This window comes from Chiloscyllium punctatum, chromosome 5, assembly GCF_047496795.1.
Source record: "Chiloscyllium punctatum isolate Juve2018m chromosome 5, sChiPun1.3, whole genome shotgun sequence".
Lineage (NCBI taxonomy): Eukaryota > Metazoa > Chordata > Chondrichthyes > Orectolobiformes > Hemiscylliidae > Chiloscyllium > Chiloscyllium punctatum.
In genome coordinates this window covers 46866402-46886887 of record NC_092743.1, presented here as the reverse complement: position 1 = coordinate 46886887, position 20486 = coordinate 46866402, and the positions used below count along the sequence as shown (strand labels likewise).

Sequence of the window (20486 nt, the reverse complement as noted above, 5' to 3'; positions counted from 1 at the left end):
AGCTCTGCTAGGAGGCGCCCAGTCTCCCCAATGTAGAGGAGACCACATCGGGAGCAACAGATACAATAAATGATATTGGTGGATGTGCAAGTAAAACTTTGATGGATGTGGAAGGCTCCTTTAGGGCCTTGGATAGAGGTGAGGGAGGAGGTGTGGGCACAGGTTTTACAGTTCCTGCGGTGGCAGGGGAAAGTGCCAGGATGGGTGGGTGGGTTGTAGGGGGGCGTGGACCTGATCAGGTAGTCACGGAGGGAACGGTCTTTGCGGAAGGCGGAAAGGGGTGGGGAGGGAAATATATCCCTGGTGGTGGGGTCTTTTTGGAGGCGGCGGAAATGTCAGTGGATGATTTGGTTAATGCGAAGGTTGGTAGGGTGGAAGGTGAGCACCAGGGGCATTCTGTCCTTGTTACGGTTGGAGGGGTGGGGTCTGAGGGCGGAGCCGCGGGATGTGGACGAGCTGTGTTGGAGGGCATCTTTAACCACGTGGGAAGGGAAATTGCGGTCTCTAAAGAAGGAGGCTATCTGGTGTGTTCTGTGGTGGAACTGGTCCTCCTGGGAGCAGACACAGCGGAGGCGGAGGAATTGGGAATACGGGGTGGCATTTTTGCAAGAGGTAGGGTGGGAAGAGGTGTAAAAGTTGAAAAGGAAGATTCTAAATAAATGATTGACAATGTACAGAGGAGTGAAAAGGCAAAAATGCAACAAATGAGAGTTCTACAAGTTGAATATGGAATGAACCACTGTTGTTAGAGGGGGAGAAAACTTAGAAACTTAGGAACAGAAATAAGCCATTCAACCCTCTTTGCCTGTTCCACCATTCAATGACATCCTTGCTGATCTGTGGACTACTTCCAGATATCTGCCTTTGGTCTGTATCCCTTAATACCTTACTACCTTTGCTTAAAAAAAGTACAAGGACAAGATGTAAGATATCAGTGGAAAGTGCGTGCGTAGATGTATAACTGGAGGAATTCATAGAAATTGATCAGAGACTGCTGATGAATTTGAAAGTGAAGATGAAGACCTTAACATTGATTCTCTCAATACAAGAAGTCAATAGAGTTCAATATTTTCAAAACAATGCAATTAATCACATGGGTAAGAACTTATATTATAAGCAGAAGTAGAAACTTAGTTACAAGTTCTTTGGAGAAATCAGTCATAAGCTCATAAATGTATATATTGGGAAATTGGAGAGCAATATTGGCCTGACAATATTGTACAGGATCATGGTTAGGAATGTTACTTCCATTTTTAGGCACCTTAATTGCTCTATTTCAAAAATCTATTAAATACCTACAGGTATTCGCTAAAACACTTGTTGGCAAATTACATGTAAGGAAAGAAGGTGAGTTTGAGAGTCAGGAAATATGTTTAGTTCCATAGCTTGGATTAAATTCTTGGAATGGATATTATTAAATAACACAAGTCCTATAATGTCATCTGAAGATTATTTTCCCTTCTAAGAGAATTTTTACACATTGTGTCATTTTTTAAACTTGTTTATTTTCTTTCTTGAACAGTGTATAATTCCTATTTCCAAGCTTTTATCTGATTACGATGACATTCAATTTTATGACTTATACATGCTTTACGAAGGGGAAGATGGCGAGGATAAACTTCATCCTATTGCAGTTCGTAACTTAAACTTTCAATATAATGGACAATTCATTAACCAAGGTAAACATGAGACCATTATATAGCATTTATTATTGAATTACCGAAGTTTAATTCACAAATATTTCTGACTTAACCAAGCGCAAGATAATACTGTAACTTTATCGAATTAGACATTAAAAATATTTGTTCCTATTTGTGAGCCCTTTTTATATAGGAGGTCTTGTGGCACAACATCCTTGCCTCTCAGCCAGGCATTCTGGGTTCAAGTCTCACTCTGTGCCGTGCAAGGGCATTTGTAACCTAGCTGAACAGATTGATTGTCAGCCAGCAAATACTTTTAACATACTATACTTCCACCACCTCATCCCAGATCTAACCCTCCAACTCGGCACCGCCTTTTTGAACGGTCATACCTATACATCTTCCTTCCCACCTATCCACTCCGCCCTCCCCCTGACCTATCACTATCACCCCTCACCTGCATTTACCTATTGCCTTCCCAGCTGCCTTCTCCACACACATACTTCTGATGAAGGGATTGTGCCTGAAACGTCAACTCTCCTGCTGCTTGAATGCTGCCTGACCTGCTGTGCTTTTCCAATGCCACACTTTTTGATGCTGTGGTTCCTATCCTCGATTAATGGGGATGGTTAGCAGTAGGAAGGACATCAGCTGTAAAGCCAGCCGCCCAATTCAAGGTGATCTGCCAGCATTATGGTAACTCTATTTAACATAGGACAAAGTTAAAAAAGGTAAACAATTGAGAGAGATTTTGGAGGAGCAGTACCATCAAATACATGTTCCTTTCAATTATGCAACTAAAGTAACTGAAAAGTTTGATTTCTTTGCTGACTTTTAAATAATAGAGGTTACTTGTCCATTTGTTATATTCTTAAATCATTTTATGGTATAAACTGCTTTGTTTAGTTGGGAAGAGAAGTAGGCTATTTGGCTCTTTCTGTTCTGTCATTTGATTAAATGATGACTGATCTGTCTTTTTTAAACTGCTCATGCAAGTTAGTTCAGATTGTGCATATTTTGAGGATATTAAAATAAGTTATTAAAGTAAGTTACTCAGATTTTATTTGTGAATTACGAGATAATGCTTAATTTGGCTGAATACAAATGTCTCGATAGAAAGGTTGGCCACTTCCATGAAAAGCAAGGTTCACAAAAACATTCAGCAGTGGCTGGAAATGTACACAAACCTGCACTCCATCACTTTAGCTATTGGTGCTCAGCATCAATGGCAAGGGGATCGAGGAATCTCAACCTCACTCCAGATGCGCTCCAGAAGCAATGTGGTGATGCGAGCTGGTTCCCGCAAGAGAAGGAACATCATATAGGCCTCCCAAAAGACTCCTCTCAGAGCATTCCAGACTGTTCCATCTTAATTAAAGGGAATGTCAAGACTAGGAGGGCATCTGGTAGAGAATGAAGTCTATTTGTTGTAGATCACCTCTCAAAGAGGAAAAACAATTTCAAGAGAGAAGAGGTACTTTTAAAACACCTGTCATATAGTTGTGGCTCTTTTGTGCTTTTGACAGTTTTTATTTCATTCATTTTATTATGAGAACAACATTCCAGCTTCCCAGAAAAATCACATATGCCTGCATGATCTGAGCCCTCCATTCACAAGTGCCCCTGGGGACCATCCGCTCAAACCATTAAGGACAGAAAACTCCAATATAGGACAGAGCACCCAACCATGGAGGCTGTGACTATACCTAGATATAGTTGAAGGGTAAAGAAAAACTGATCTCTGAGGGCACATAGGTGGCACTTCATTGTACATGGAATATCATGCTTGTATAGATATTGGCACTTTAAATTTGATAATTATTTTAGTTGCAGCTATAAGGATGAAAATACAGAAGCTATAGTATAGAAACTAAACATGTACTGATTCACCTTTACCACTTTGCTTGTTACAACTTCAAAGAATTCTAATAATTCAAACACTATTTCCTCTTTATTAAACTTGACTCTGCTTCATTGTTTTATGATTTCCAAATTGTCCTGCAACTATTTCCTTAATGATGGATTTCAGCAATTTCCCAATGAAAGATTTTGAGTTAACAGACATGTAGCTTCTTGCCCTTCATCTTCTTACTTTCTTGAATGACATGTTACATTTGGGGTTTTCCAATTCCCTGATACCTTTCCAGATCCTGGCAATTGTTTGAAGATTACAACCAATGCATCCACTATCTTTGCAGCCGTTTGTTTTACGTTCCTAAGCTGCAGGCCATCAAAGCATGAATGTACATCATTGGGAAATTGTGGAAACTCAGTTTTCCAGCCTTTAATTCTAATAGCAAGAAAGTGATAGATTGTGGAGGTCAGTTTCATTATTATTTCCAGTATATGCCTGGAATTAAAAAACTTTGTGCTTGTTTTTGAATTATTTTTCAAACTGTTTTTCATTTCACAGTTAATACAGAGAATAACTGGCGTTTTACTAGACGTATTTTCTTGGTGGATACTTTATCTGGTCGTGAAACTAACCTAAAGAACCAACCAAAGGTGATTAGAGTTGCTAACAGTATAAAAATCAGGTGAGAAAAAGCTTTGGTATGAATGCAGACTGGAAATGTTCAGTTTTCATGTAAGTTGCCTAACATACTTTTGAGATGCCCTGGTTAGCCAAAGAGGGTGAAAACCTTATGGAGTAGTGTTTTTCCATCTTCACTATATTTAGGCAATATCACTTTGCTAGACCCAGTTGAGAATGAAGCCTATCTTTATCTCTCTATACAAAAAAAACTAAAATTATTGTTTTTATTTCATTCCTTTTATTATTAGAACAACATTCTAACTTCCCAAAAAAGTCACATATACCTGTGTGATCTGCTTGTGGTCGGGATTTGCACATCAGGCAATGGGTCCCCTTCCTATCCACAAAGGCATCTCAGATGAAACCTTGGTGACCACAAGAATCCAGTCTGTGATTCCCCCCTACCTGCACCTGATGGAAACTAACCACTATTCTCTCAGTCTGAAATAAAAGAAAACAGCATAGATCCGTTGATAATCTGAGAAACGAACCTCGTAGAAAATAGTTGAGAGCCAAAATCACCTTTAATACTATTGGTGTTTTTAACTTTTAATTCTCAATTCCTCAACAGTGCATTTTATTGGTGCTTTATCTGTTGCATGCCAAGGCCACTGAGGTAACACACAGCAAGAAACTGATAAGGTGGAAAGGCTTTGATCAAAAGCACGAAAGAGCCACAGCCGTATGAGAGGTGTTTTAAAAGTATCTCTTCTCACTTGAAATTGTTTTTCCTCTTTGAGAGGTGATCTGCAACAACTCAGAAGGCAGTTCACCTGTCTAGCTCTTCACTCTTCCCCAACTGCTCTGCTTTGCAGCCAGCCTTATCAACAGCACAGATGCAGCTTGTGCATCTGTATCTTTTACTTCAGGTAGAGGGACAAGATCAGAAGCCACATTACTTCCAACTGCACCAGCAGGAACAACACTAGGAGCAGCAGTTTCTTTCTCCTCAACAGGGTAATTGGATGAAAGTGAAGAAGGTTGTAGTTGTAAGGAGGTGAAACCTCCTCTTTGTAGGCACACTACCTGACTGAAAATTACCAAACTCTGACATCTCATAGTCATACTGGTTATAAGGCTGGTCTAATTCAGTTTCTTAGCGTTGCTAACACTGAGGATGTTGATAATGCAAGATTCAATGATGGTAATGCCATGTAATGGCAAAGGAAAATACTTAAATTCTTTCCTGTTGAAGACGGTCATTGCCTGGCACTAATGCAATATTCATTATCTCCTTCCTTGCCAGCACTCAATATCCTATAAGTCATTTTACGTGCTCAAAATTCTGAATCAATCAATGGACTCCATATTTTTATGCTTAAGCTTGAGAACTCAATGCCAAACTCATTATAACTTCCATGATGTGAGTGTTTCTTGCAATTCACTAACCCAAGTGGAATGTTGTCAAGGTACTGGAAGAGCTTGACTAGGGATACAGCTAATTCTAGATCACAACACTGAAGTTGTACGGCCAAAATGTTATCAGGGACATATTTGCAATATCCAGTGTCAGTAAATTCTTGACATTACAATGGAATGGATCAAATTATTGTTGTTATTGAATTTTATTTTAAAGTGTCTTCTTCTGGTTAGTTGTTTTAATTGTCTACTACCATCCACAACTGCACGTTTGATTTGAACCATGGTTGTGAGATCACTTAGCTTTGTCAAATTGGCTGGTTTTGTTTGACGCAGATGAGTCAATATAAGTTTGTATCAAAACTTACAACATTGTTGTAAAATAGCTGCCTCCGAAGTTCCAGTCTGAACTTGCCCATAGAGCTTGTATCCTGATGCCAAATGCAATTTCATAGTATAAAAGCACAATAACTTGTATTTAACTTGCACCTTTAATATTGTTAAATTCTAAAAGCATTTCACAGAGTAGATAGAAACTGGTTAGTAATAGTTAAGTCAGAGAATGTAACTGAGAATATTGATAAATTTTAGATTTTGAGGAGGTTTTTAAAGTTAAGTAAGAGTTTGCAAGTCAGAGGAGTTTAGTAAGGGAATCCCAAAGAAAAGAAGTCCTTTCATTAGAAATAGAATGTACAGGGTGTTGAATCAATAAACCAAAGGAGTAGAACTGTGGTGAAGGGTTTGAGGAGGTTGCATCAATGTGGCCATGTTTGGCTAAGAACAGATTTGTTAAGTGAAAACAATTAGTTTTATTTCACTATACTGTGGGTCAGCAAACTCTTTTCAAGGAGACATCTAGGGATCAATTTTTGTGAACTGAATGGAAAGGTGTATCCATAGAACCTAAATAGTTTCTTTTCCTGGCAACCTTACAGGGACTGCTTGGCTGAGCAACAAGATTGGCAAATACATTCAGTTCAACAGACATTTGAGTGATAATTTTGTTTGATTGATATCTTTATTACCCTATGATAACCTGATCTTTTTAAGAGTTTTTTTCAATATCTATGTATTTATTTACACAAGACCAATAGATGTGATTATGGATTTTTTTTGTCCTTGATGCTATGAACATTTTATGAGAAGTGATGAGAGGCAAGGTATTTCAAAGGCAATGTTGAAAAGTGTTTAGTCTGTTTCTGACTCAGGACTATGGATCCCCTATTGTTCAGAACTCCTCTGAGGTGCCATGATCTACTAACAGAATATGCTCAGTGTCATCAAAATTGTTGAAATATCTGAAATGCCTCAAATGGATCTATGAAGGGTAAAAGTGCCATTGAGCTCATTGGCTGCACCATTATGCCATGCTGACAAAAATAGGCGAAAATAGCAATGGAGTTAGGAATACAGGAATCACGCCTTGCCCATCATTTGATCCAGTCCAACTCCAAGATAGGCCATAAATTTAAGCATTTCTGTAAAATGGGAGCACTACATGCTGCCTATCAGAATTTCAGTCAACTAATTTACTTACTAAATTTAAAGAAAATAGTAGATTTAATTTCTTATTAGATCATAATTTGTAGCTGAATTTGTGAAAACATCCAAATGGATTTTAACTTTATTGACATCTTGTTACAGGGTCAATCTTGTGCCTAACACTGTACAAGGAAATATCTATCCTCCTACTCTGATTGTCTCCTACAAAACTATTAAGATCCAAGATCCAGATCAACAGTCTGTTTCAGTAAGCAAAATTTCCACTTCAAAAATATTCAAAGAGCAAAGTGTAGATGAACAAAATTGACTCTGATTCTCATAGTGGCACACTTTTGTGGCCAGCAGCAAAACAATATCATTTGCCACTGACCTCAGAGAAAGCTGCCCACAAAAAGCAATCTTCAGGGTATCCATTTTACCTTTCCAATGTTAATTTGAATCTGACATTGAGAACAGTGATCTTATCAAGGGAGATAACCAAACAAATTCTTTCAAGTATTCTCATATACAACAAACCATGAAATAAAATGTACTGTTGTGACCATGAATTATGAGCCATGTAGAGCAGCACAAGAGGAGGATTATTTGATAAATCCCTAGTTCTTATTAAGGAGTAAATGAACCTTATGAACAGGGAATTTAGAATTTTGTTTATTTGGATTCCAGTAAAATTATTGAATAAAGCATCAAACACAAGACTGGTTGACAGGCTGAAAAGCACACCATAGATCAAGTATTAAAATGGTTAGAAAGTTAACTGAAACAGGAAGAAAGCAAAGTCTATTTTTAAGGACTAGACTGGACACCCTCAAAATACATTAAGAATAAAACATGAAGTCTAACCTTTTCTTATTTTAAAGGCAAGTGCCAATAGTTTCATTCCAGATGCAATTCAATTAGTCAAATTACCAGTCTTGAAGCAAAACAAAACTTTATTAATTCACAATAGTTAAAACACAACAAAAGAAAGAAGCAATTAGAATAACTTAACTCTATTGGAAAACTTACCAGAATGATGGATTATTTTCCTACCAAACAGCATTTATTCCAATGTAGTAACATCCTATAAATGCACCCTTAGTAAAAGGCAAGTTTGAAGAACAGGTTGTTTCACATGCAACTCCAGCAGCAGGAGGGAAACAAAACATCAAGAGACAACTCTGAGAGAGACAGTAGCAGGGAGAAATGTACTGTAGCCTCCATCCAGTTTCAAGACCCAGCAACAACTGCTGAAAAACTAAAAAAAATCCTGTTTTTTTGGGAGCTTGTCCCACTCATTAAGGCTGCTTCTGTCATTCCTGCTTTAAAAATAAAATCCCAAGGTCTCACAAGCTGTTTACTTGAAGATATTTCAATAGACAGCTCGGTATCTCTGCCTTAAACCCTCTCTTAAAAAAAAAGGAGGATAAAATATACCTCTTAAAGCCATAGTATCATCACACCCTGGAATTGAATTTATACCCAAAACGTCGATTCTCCTATTCCTTGGATGCTGCCTGACCTGACATGTTTTTCCAGTGCCACACTTTTTGATTCTGATCTCCAGTATCTGCGGTCCTCACTTTCTTCTGAATTAATGCAAGCCCAGTTACTATTTTTAACGTGCGTAGATAACATGCAAGTGAAGGCAGAAACAAACTTTTTCAAATTTGTTAATGCATTAAATTGAGGGTGTAATAATCAATCGGGAATAAGGAGTTTGAACTAAGGAGGAACTAGATACTTCGGGTAGTTGGGCTTGCATTCGTAATGTCATCAATTTTGGCTAAATGTAAATATATGTAATAGTAAATGAAATAGGTATCAGTAAAAAAAACTATAATAATGCAAGTTCATAGTTTTCTACAATGCAAAACCAGGAGAGAAATTTGAGCATATTGATACACAGATCCATGGGTAGGACTGGCAATAAGAGGGACTGCACTGGGAAACCATGGAGTAGAGCAAACATTTTATTAAATGTTTAAGCTTGGAGCAGAGCATTCTTACCAAGAATGCTATGTTAATCATAATCTAAGATAAAGAGATGCTTGGGCCTGCTTTCATACAAAAAGAACAGGTTTGGAACTGATACTTTAGTATCATGACTGTATCAACAAAATACATAATAAGGCATAGTAAATTGGAAAGAAAAAGGGGACATTGCTTCAAAATTATAAACATTGTGGTGCAAAGATCATTTACATTGAACTACCACAGTAGGCAATAGCATAGTGATATTACCAGTGGACTAGTAATCCAGAGACCCACATAATGCTCACAGTACTTGGCTCAGGCTTCAGATCCCATGACAGCAGATGGTGGAATAAGAATTCAAAAAATCTGGAATTAGAAGTCTAAAGATAGCCATGAACCCATTTGTAAATATCTAGCTGGTTCATTCATGCCCTTTATGGAGGGTAGTCTGCTGTGCTTACCTGACTGACCCCACACCAGAAGTGTAGCAATGTGGTTGACTCTTAGCTGCCCTCTGAATGGCCTAGCAATGACTTAGTGGTCAAACTGTTTAAATGTCTCTAAAGAATAAAATCAGGCAGACCATCTGGCAACAACAATGGAATTAAAACAACATCAGCAATTCCAGTCAATTGACCCTGCAAAATTCATGGTATGAACATCTGGGAACTTGTCCCAAACGTTGGGACATAGACTAGTCAACAACAGCCAAACACTGTCATACTCAGAATCATCTCCAGATGCCATCATCACCATCCCTGAAGAAATAGCAAAATAAGATCATAAGATATTGAGGCAGAAATAGGCCATGTAAGTCTATCAAGTCTGCTCCACCATTCAATGTGATTGAGCAATCCTTGACTCCACTTTTCTACTTTTCCCTATAATCCTTGATTCCCTTACTGATTAGAAATCTATTTATCCCAGCCTTCAATCTTCTTAACAACCCAGACTCTGCAGCATTCTATGGTAAAGAATTCCAGCGATTCAGACATCTCCATCTCAAATGGGCGAATCCTTACTCTGAGATTATGCCCTCTGGTCCTATTCTCCCACACATAGAAACAAACTTTCCATAGCTACCCTGTCAAGTGCTCTAGGAATCTTATATGTTTCAATAGATTGCCTCTTATTCTGAAAAACTGTGATGTGTACAACCCCACTCTATTCAATTCCTTTTCGCAAGAAAATCCTTTCATGCCTGAGATCAATCTAATAAATGTTCTCTAGAATGGCTCCAATTCCATTATATCTTTTCTGAGATAATGAAACCAAAACTGTTCACAGTATTCTGGGTGTTGTCTGGCTAGTGCCATATGTAGTTATAGGAAGACTTCTCTATGTTTATATGCTATTACCTTTGATATAAAAGCCAAAATTTGCTTACATAGTGCAGATTGGAATTATTTGTAATCATGACATTATGCATGTCAAAATACATGCAGTGGGGTGCAAATGGTATCCATAAGCAATCATGACCAGATTGAAGTAGTATTTGAATAGTCATAATCACAGGAGACCTTAAAAGTGGGACCAGTGGCCACAAACTACAAAGTTAATGCAAAATCTCATTGACTGTACAAGGCAAGGAACATACCTCTCAACTTCAACTGGAAGTATTTTGCAGTATACTCTTATATACAATTATGCTTTTCTTAGATGATGCGGGGCTGGGAGTACAAGGTCTCAGTACTCATGTAGTACTTAGATTCTTTTACTGTTTCTTTGCGATGTTACTGCTGCTGTATTCATTGGAATAAGGTCCAATATCATGCAAAGCCATTCTGTGGTCCTCATTGTCAGAGTGCTCTATGTCCACTGTGTGGAGGAGTATATTAAGTTGTCATGTGTGAGCGATGTGAATGCTTTATTATGGAGCTACGTTGTAGACCAGACCAAATCTGCTAAAAGCATGTCAAGGAGATAACTGAGACCCTAACTTGTTTTTAATTTTAAAGGCAAGTGCTAGACATTGCATTTCGGTTGCATCAATTGATAAAACAATCAGGTTTGAAGCAAAACAGCTTTATTTATACACTACAGATAAAATACAGATAAAATAAAAATTAAAGAATTGCTTAACTGTAACTCTATCAAAGTACTTAACAAAATAACAAACTACTCATTAACTGTTTCAGTATAGTAATATTCCATAAGCATACCCTTTGCAAAGTTAAATTCAATAAACATAGATTTTCTCACATACAATTCCAGCAGCAGGAAGAGAACCCAAACATTTAGCTGTAGCAGAGAGAGAGAGATGTTGCGGCCTTCACAATTTCAACAGCTACAGAAAGCTGAACTGAAATCCTGGTTCTGTGGGTGCTTGACCCCACCCATTCAGGCTGCTTCTATTGTTCTAACTTTCAAAAAAATACCAAAGCCACAGAGTGTTTACTTTATTGGCTTGAAGCAGATTCTTGAATCTTCTGTCTCAACCTCTCTTCATTAAAAAAAGGACAAAATACACCTTTTAAGGCCATAGTGTTGTCATACATCCCCTCTTAAATAAAAATAACCATCAACATACAAAGATAGTTTTATTTTTCATCACTTTAATCTTAAGCTATTAGTACACTACAATATATTTATATTACATTGACTCTAAGCAATCACTACTACTGTCCATTTCAGTCTATCTTTTCCTACCACCAAACGTCTCTGTTATCCTTCATCAAATTCGCAACAGCACATTGGCAAGTACATTTTCTCGTCCGGCCACAGTTACAGCGTGGGTTCGTGAAAGGCAGGTTATGTTTAACTAGTTAGTTAAACAAATTATGTTTAACTTTACTGTAATTCTTTGAGGACATTACAAGTACAGTGGACAACAGGGAACTGGTGGATCTGATGTATTTAGGTTTCCAAAAGGTATTCAACAAGGTGCCGCACAAAAGGCTGCTGCAAAAAACAAAGACAGATAATGTATTAGCATGGATTGAGGTTCGATTAACAGACAGAAAACAAAACGTGGGATTAAATGGGTTTTTCTGGTTGCAGATCAGTGTTGGGACCACAATTGTTTGCAATTTACGTAGGATAATTTGGAGTTGGGGACCAAGTGTGTGTCAAATTTCGCAAATGACACTAAGATAAATTGTAGAGCAAAATGAGCAGAGGACACTGAAAGTCTGCAGAGCGTATAGGTAGGTTAAGTGAGTGGTGTCTGGTGTATAATGGAGTACAATATTACTAAATATGAGGTCATCCATTTTGGTAAGAATAACAGCAAAATGCAGTATTGTTTAAATGGAGAAAAATTGCAGCATGCTGCTGTGCAGAGGGACCTGGGTACTCTTGTGCATGAATCTCAAAATGTTGGTTTGCAGTGCCACAGGTAATTAAGAAAGCAAATGGAATATTGCCTTCATTGCTAGGGGGCTGGAGTTTAAAAACAGGGAGGTTATGCTGCAGCTGTATAGCGTGACACCTGGTGTATTCTGTACAGTTTTGGTCTCCTTACTTGAAAGAGGATGTACTGGCACTGGAGGGGGTGCAGAGGAAGTTCATTAGATTGATTCCAGAGTTGAGAGGGTTGGTTAATGAGGAGAGATTGAGGAGACTGGCATTATACTCATTGGGATTTAGAAGAATGAGGGTCATATAGAAACATATAAAATTACGAATGGAATAGATAAGATAGAAGCAGAGAGATTGTTTCCACAGGCGGGTGAAACTAGAAGTAGAGGGAGCGGAATTAGGACAGAGCTGAGGTAGAGCTTATCTCAAATGGTTATGAACCTTTAGAATTCCCTGCCCAGTGAAGCAGTTGAGGCTACCTTATTGAATGTTTTTAAGGCATATATTTTTAAACAGTAAAGGAATTAAGAGTTATGGTGAGTGAGTGAGTAAGTAGAGCTGAGTCCACAGAAATGATTAGGCTTGATCTTATTGAATGGGGGAGCAAGCTAGCGGCACCTGATGGCCTACTCCTGCTCCTAATTTGTATATTCTTTTTATGTATAGTGTCCAAATTGAATGGCTGCAATAATAAGTTCCATTACATAGTCTGGATTTTTTAACCTTAATATTTCCAGAAACTGTAAGGGGTTATGATCAATATGTACAATTATTGAAATGTAACGCCAACACAAACTCAAAGTCTTCTTCTCAATTCTGGAATATTTCTGTTGATGATTATTCAATTCTCTGTAAAAATAGCTGGTACTTCTTTCTATCTTCTCGTCATCTTCTTGCAAGGGTACAACTCCAATACCTACATCACTTGCATCAATAGCCATTTCAAATGGATTCACATAATTAGGTGTGGCTAACACTGGGACAGTGGTTAACACAGTTTCAGGCTGTCAAATGCCTTCTTACAATCCTCCATCCACTGAAATTTTCTGAACTTCTTCGACAAGTCAGTTAATGATGCAACCACACTGCTAAAGGTTGGTATGAACTTGCGACAAAAACCATTCAATCCCAAGTTAAAAATCATACAACACCAGGTTATAGTCCAACAGGTTTAATTGGAAGCACTAGCTTTCAGAGCGCCGCTCCTTCATCAAGTGGTTGTGGAGGACACAATTGTAAGGCACAGAATTTATAGCAAAACTTTACAGTGGGATGTAACTGAAATTATACATTGAAAAATACCTTGATTGTCTGTTGAATCTTTTATCTGTTCGAATACCATGATCGTTTCACTTCTTTCATGTGTAAATTACAAAACTTTTTTTAAAAAAGTTGCATTTTCAGGTTAACTGTAACAATTGGTGTTAGCTAGACAATATGTTGAAGGTGTTAGCCCTCTGTGTTCTCTGTCTATGCCATGATGTTTAGATTGATTCTAATCTAAAAAGTGAGATAAGAGTTTTACAAGAATTCATGCCGTTTTTGAGCAAAGTACAATGTAACTCTGCAAGTACAAATTCACCCCACAAAATATATGTATATGTGTGCACGTGTGTCTGTGTGTCTGTCTGGGTTGGGGGGTTGTGAGTGTGAGAGAGAGTGTATATGTGTGCGTGTGTGAGTGTAGACTGTCTTAAGTCTGTGAGGGGGTACATGTGTGAGTGTAGGAGTGTGTGTGTGTATGTGGGGTGGGGGGTTGTGAGTATCTGTGAGAGAGAGTGTATATGTGTGTGTGAATGTAGAGTAGTCTAAGTCTAATGGTGGTCACCTGTAGTGTGACATGAACCCAAGGTCCTGGTTGAGGCCTTCCCTATGGGTATGGAACTTAGCTATCAGCCTCTGTTCGGCCACTTTTCGCTGCTGCCTGTCCCAAAGTCTGCCTTAGAGGTTGGTCGCCTGAAAGTCCGAAATCGAATGTCCTGGACCGCTGAGGTGTTCCCCAACTGGGAGGGAACACTCCTGTCTGTTGATTGTTGTGTGGTGCCCATTCATCCATTGCTGTAGCCTTTACTCAGTTTCCCCAATGTACCATGCCTCAGGGCATCCTTGCCTGCAAGGTATAAGATAGACAATGTTGGCTGAGTCATATGAGTAGCTGCCACGTACATGGTGGGAGGTATCACCACGTGTAATGGTGGTATCCATGTCCACACTCTGACACGTTTTGCAGCACCTACCATGACAGGGTTGTATGGAGTTGTCCTGAAAACCGAGCAGCTTGCTATGAACAATGATCTGTTTTCGGTTTGGTGGTTGTTTAAAGGCAAGCAGTGGAGGTGTGGGGAAGGCCTTGGCGAGGCGCTCATCCTCTTTGATAATGTGTTGCAGGTCACGATGAACATGGCGTAGTTTTTCAGCTCTTGGGAGGTACTGAACAATGAAGGGTACCCTGTCGGTTGCAGCACGTGTCTGTCTCCTGAGGAGGTTATTGCGGTTCCCTGTTGTGGCACGTCGGAACTGGCTGTTGATGAGTTGAGCATTGTATCCTGTTCTTATGAGGGTATCCCTGAGTACTCCCAGGTGCCCGTCACGTTCCTCCTCATCTGAGCAGTTCTGGTGTACGCATAGGGCTTGTCCATAGGGGATGGCTGTTTTAATATGTTTTGGGTGGAAGCTGGAGAAGTGTAGCATTGTGAGGTTGTCTGTGGGTTTGTGGTAGAGTGTGGTGCTGAGGTGTCCATCCTTGATGGAGATGCATATGTCCAAGAATGAGACAGATGGTTGAGAGTAGTCCATGGTGAGCTTAATGGTGGGATGAAACTTTTGACATCACTGTGTGATATCACCCATCACTCGCCATGGGTCCAGAGGAAGAAAATGTCATCAATGTGCCTGATGTATAATGTTGGTTGGAGATCCTGCGTAGAGAAGAAGTTTTGTTCAAACCTGTGCATGAAGAAGTTGGCATATTGGAGTGCAAATTTGGTCCCCATGGCTGTTCCGTGTATCTGGATGAAGAACTGGTTGTCAAAGGTGAAGATGTTGTGATCGAGGATAAAGCGGATGAGTTGTAGGATGGTGTTTGGAGATTGGCAGTTGTTGGTGTTGAGTACTGAGGCTGTTGCCGCGATGCCATCATTGTGGGGGATGCAGGTACTAAAACATCCATTGTGACAAGGAATGTTCCCAGTTCGACTGGTCCGTGGGTGCTGAGTTTCTGTAGGAAATCCGTAGTGTCATGATAGAAGCTGGGGATCCGCTGTACAATAGGTTTCAAGATGCCTTCAACATAGCCAGAGAGATTCTCACACAGGGTCCCATTGCCTGATACGATGGGACATCCTGAGACCTTGGGTTCATGTCACACTACAGGTGACCACCATTGCATTACACACACACACACACACACACACAAACACTCTTATACACACACATACTCACGGACACACATATACACAGACATGCACACAGACACACTCGCACACACCCTTACAGACACACACATTCCCACACTCACACATGCATCCTCTCAGAGACTTAGACCACTCTACACTCACGCACACACATATACACTCTCTCACAGACACTCACAACCCCCCACCTCAGACACACACACACTCCTACACTCACACATGTACCCCCTCACAGACTTAAGACACTCTACATTCACATACCACACATATACACTCTCTCACACTCACAACCCCCCAACCCAGACACACACACAAAAACAAAGACCCACATGCACACATATACATATATTTTATGGGGTGAATTTGTACTTGCAGAATTACATTGTACTTTGCTCAAAAACGGCATGAATTCATATAAAACTCTGTATCTCACCTTTTAGATTAGAATCAATCTAAACATCATGGCATTGACAGAGAACACAGGGGGGCTAACACCTTCAACATATTGTCTAGCTAACACCAATTGTAACAGTTAACCTGAAAATGCAACTTTAAAAAGGAAGTTTTGTGATTTACACATGAAAGAAGTGAAACTATCATGGTATTCGAACAGATGAAAGATTCAACAGACAATCAAGGTATTTTTCAATGTATAATTTCAGTTACATTACACTGAAAAGTTTTGCTATGAATTCTGTGCCTTACAATTGTGTCCTCCACAACCACCTGATGAAGGAGCGGCGCTCTGAAAGCTAGTGCTTCCAATTAAACCTGTTGGACTATAACCTGGTGTTGTGTGATTTTTAACTTGAACACCCTAGTCCAACACCGGCATTTCCAAATCATTCAATCCCAAGAATTATAATACTTTCCTCTTTATTGGTGGTATGGGAAACTTCCCAATAATCTTTGATTTTCATATCCCATGGAGCCATTTGACCATGTTCAATGACATGGCCCAGGAGTGTGAATTGAGCTTTTGCAAATTAATTCTTAGCCAGTTTTATCACTAAGCCCACCTCCTGAAGTTGATCGAACAATTCTGATAGATGCTGCAAATGTTCCTTCCATGAGCACTAAAAATCACCAGATCATCGATATACACCACAAAATTGGGTAACCGTGAAATTACCTTTTTGGTTAGTCTTTGAAATATGGCTGATGCATTTTTATAACAAATGCAATGACTTTGAACTGGTATATGTGAAAGTGAGGACTGCAGATGCGAGAGATTAGAGTCAAGAGTGTGGTGCTGGAAAAGCAGAGTCGGTCGGGCAGCATTTGAGGAGCAGGAAACTTGACATTTCGGGCAAAAGCTCTTCATCAGGAATGAGGCTGGGAGCATTCGGGTGTGGAGAGGTAAATGGGAGGGAGGTGTGGCTGGGGGGAAGATAGCTGAGAGTGCAATAGGTGGATGGAGGTGGAGGTAATGGTGATAGGTCAGAGGGGAGAGTGGAGTGGAAAGGTGGAAAGAAAGATGGACAGGTCATGAGGGCAGTGTTGCGCTGGAAGGTTGGAACTGGGATAAGGTGGGGAGGGAAATAAGGAAACTAGTGAAATCCACATTAATACCCTGGGGTTGGAGGGTCCCGAGGCAAAAGATGAGGCATTCTTCCTCCAAGCGTCGAGTAGTAAGGGAGTGGCGATAGAGGAGGCCCAGGACCTGCATGTCCTTGGCAGATGGGGAGAGGGAGTTGAAGTGTTCAGCCACAGGGCAGTGGGGTTGATTGGTGCGGGTGTCCCAGAGGTGTTCTCTGAAGTGCTCTGCAAGTAAACGTCCTGTTTCCCCAGTGTAGAGGAGACCGCATCGGGAGTAACGGATACAGTAAATGGCATATGTGGAAATGCAGCTGAAACTTTGATGGATGGGGAAAGCTTCTTTGGGGCTTTGGATGGAAGTGAGGAGGAGGTGTAGACACAGGTTTTGCAATTCCTGCAGTGACAAGGGAAGGTGCTGGGAGGGGAAGATGGGTTGTTAGGGGGCATGGACCTGATGAGGTATTTGCGGAGGTCTTTGCGGAAAGCGGATGGGGTGGAGAGGGAAATATATCTCTGGTGGTGGGACCCATTTGTCAGTGGCAGAAATGGCGGAGGATGATGCAATGTATTCGGAGGTTGGTGGGATGGAAGATGAGGACAAGGGGTTTTCTGTCCTTGCTGCGGTTAGAGGGGGTGAGGTTCAAGGGCGGGAAGTGGATGAGATGCACTGGAGGGCATCATCAACCAAGTGGGAGGGGAAATTGTGGTCTTTAAAGAAGGAGGCCATCTGGTGTGTTCTGTGGTGGAACTGGTTCTCCCGGGAGCAGATGCAGCGGAGGCAGCTCTATGAGGCCCCAGTGGCCCAATGGATAAGGAGCTGGCTTCCTAAACCAGGGATTGTAGATTCAAGTCCCATCTGGATAGGGCATGAGATTTGTTCCCCACAGTTACACCACCACCACTCCCCACCTTTTCCTCCGCCACTTTCATGACTGCATCAGCACCACCTCGTGCTCCCACGAGGAGGTTAACCACTTCATCAACTTCACCAACTCATTCCACCCCGACCTTAAACTCACCTAGACCATCTCAGACACCTCGATCCCCTTCCTGGACCTCTCCGTCTCCATCAACGGTGACCAACTCAACACTGATATTTTCTACAAATCCACCAACTCCCACAGTTACCTGGATTCCCAATTCCTACACCTCCTGCCAGGAGGACCAGTTCCACCACAGAACACACCAGATGGTCTCCATCTTTAAAGACTGCAGTTTCCCCTCCCTCGTGGTTGATGATGCCCCCCAGCACATCTCAGCCACTTCCCGCACCTCCACCCTCGAACCCCAACCCCTCCAACCACAACAAGTACAGATCCCCCCAGTGATCACCTTCCACCCCAACAACCTCCGTATACATCACATCATCCTCTGCCATTTCCGCCATCTGCAAACGAACCCCACAATGAGAGATATATTTCCCTCCCCTCCCCTATTCACTTTCCATAAAGACCGCTCCCTCCACGACTTCCTCGTCAGGTCCACAACCCCCAACAACCCACTCTCCCCTCCCAGCACCTTCCCCTGCTACAGCACAAAATGCAAAACCTGCACCCACATCTCCCCATCACCTCTGTCCAATGCCCCAAAGGAGCCTTCCACATCCATTAAAGTTTCACCTGCACTTCCACACACATCATTTACTGTATCCATTGCTCCAGATACAGTATCCTCTACATTGGGGAGACACAACGCCTACTCACAGAGCACTTTAGAGAACATCTCTGGGACACATGTACTAACCAATCCCACCATCTCGTGGCTGAACACTTCAACTCCCTGTCCCATTCTGCTGAGGATATGCAGGTTCTGGGCCTCCTCCATCACCACTTCCTTACCACCCCACGCCTGGAGGAAGAACGCCTCATCATGCGCCTCAGGTCCCTCCAATCCCACGGCATCAATGTGGATTTCACCAGTTTCCTCATTTCCCTTCCCCCCACCTTATCCCAGTTCCAACCTTCCAGCTCAGCACCGCCCTCATGACCAGTCCTACCTGCCCATCTTCCTTCCCACCTATCCACTCCACCTTCCCTTCCAACCTATCACCATTACCCTCACCTCCATCCACTGCAATCTCAGTTACCTTCCCCCAAGCCCCATCCCCCTCCCATTTATCTCACCACCCCCGAGACTCCCAGTCTCATTCCTGATGAAGTCTTTTGCTCAAAACATTGATTTTCCTTCTCCTCAGATGCTGCTTGACCTGCTGTGCTTTTCCAACACCACACTCTTGACTTTTAACTGGTACAGTGTACTCGGTGTCACCAAAGCCGAAATTTCCTTCGCTTTTTCGGATAAAGGCACCCGCCAGTATCCTTTGAGTAAGTCCAACTGAGAATTACAAGTTGCTTGTCTCACCTTCTCAATGCAGTCATATGAATCAGATTTTGCATTGTCTTTGCAATAGTCCACACATAATCATTGTGGATCATTTCGGGCTTTTGCCCGAAACGTCGATTTCGAAGCTTCTTGGATGCTGCCTGAACTGCTGTGCTCTTCCAGCATCACTAATCCAGAATTTGGTTTCCAGCATCTGCAGTCATTGTTTTTACCACATAATCATTGTGTACCATCTGGTTTTGGCACTATTGCAATGTGTGAGCTCCATCAGCTGCAACTCATTTCAATTATAATGTCTTCAAGAATGTATTCAATCTCTTTTTGAACTTGTGCCAACTTTAAAGGATTAAGTCTGTAACCATATTGCTTAATTGGAAAAGCAGTTTCCTATTTCAATATCATGTGTAATTAGATTTGTACTTGCCAGCTTATTCCTACAAATCTCTCCATGTGATTGTAATAACTCTTTCAGGTCATTTCAATTTTACTCTGAAAGGTAATTCAATATTTGTCACAATTTTTGAGAACTTTCTCAGTGTTGAATTTAATTTCAGGAATGTCAAATTCAGAATCCTTTGAACTTAGTTCTTCACTTTGTGTTGTAACCAGTAACACATTCTCCTTTTGCTTTTCTTCCCAATCAAAATACCTTTAGAGCATACTTACATGACACACTTTGTGAGATTTCTTTCTCTCGTGTTTTTATCAAATAATTCACTTCAGTCAATTTCCTCTCAATTTGATAAGGCCCACTTAACCTTACCTTTTAAGATTCACTGACATTGGTAGTAAAATTAACACATTATCATCACTGGCAAAATTACACACTTTATTTTTGCTTGTCGACTTCCATTTTCATCACATGCTGCGCCAATTTTAATTGCTCCTGATGAATGG

At 40.7% G+C, this 20486-nt stretch overlaps 1 protein-coding gene across 1 annotated transcript in view; it reads left to right on the top strand.

The window, feature by feature from the left end:
• tmem67 (transmembrane protein 67) overlaps window positions 1–20486 on the top strand; it is a 196418-nt gene that overhangs the window by 87204 nt on the left and 88728 nt on the right. The window contains exons 12-14 of the mRNA XM_072570240.1: window positions 1523–1679; window positions 4054–4177; window positions 7180–7285. Of these exons, the coding sequence (XP_072426341.1) occupies window positions 1523–1679; window positions 4054–4177; window positions 7180–7285 (387 nt within the window). The remainder of the gene's footprint in view (window positions 1–1522; window positions 1680–4053; window positions 4178–7179; window positions 7286–20486) is intronic.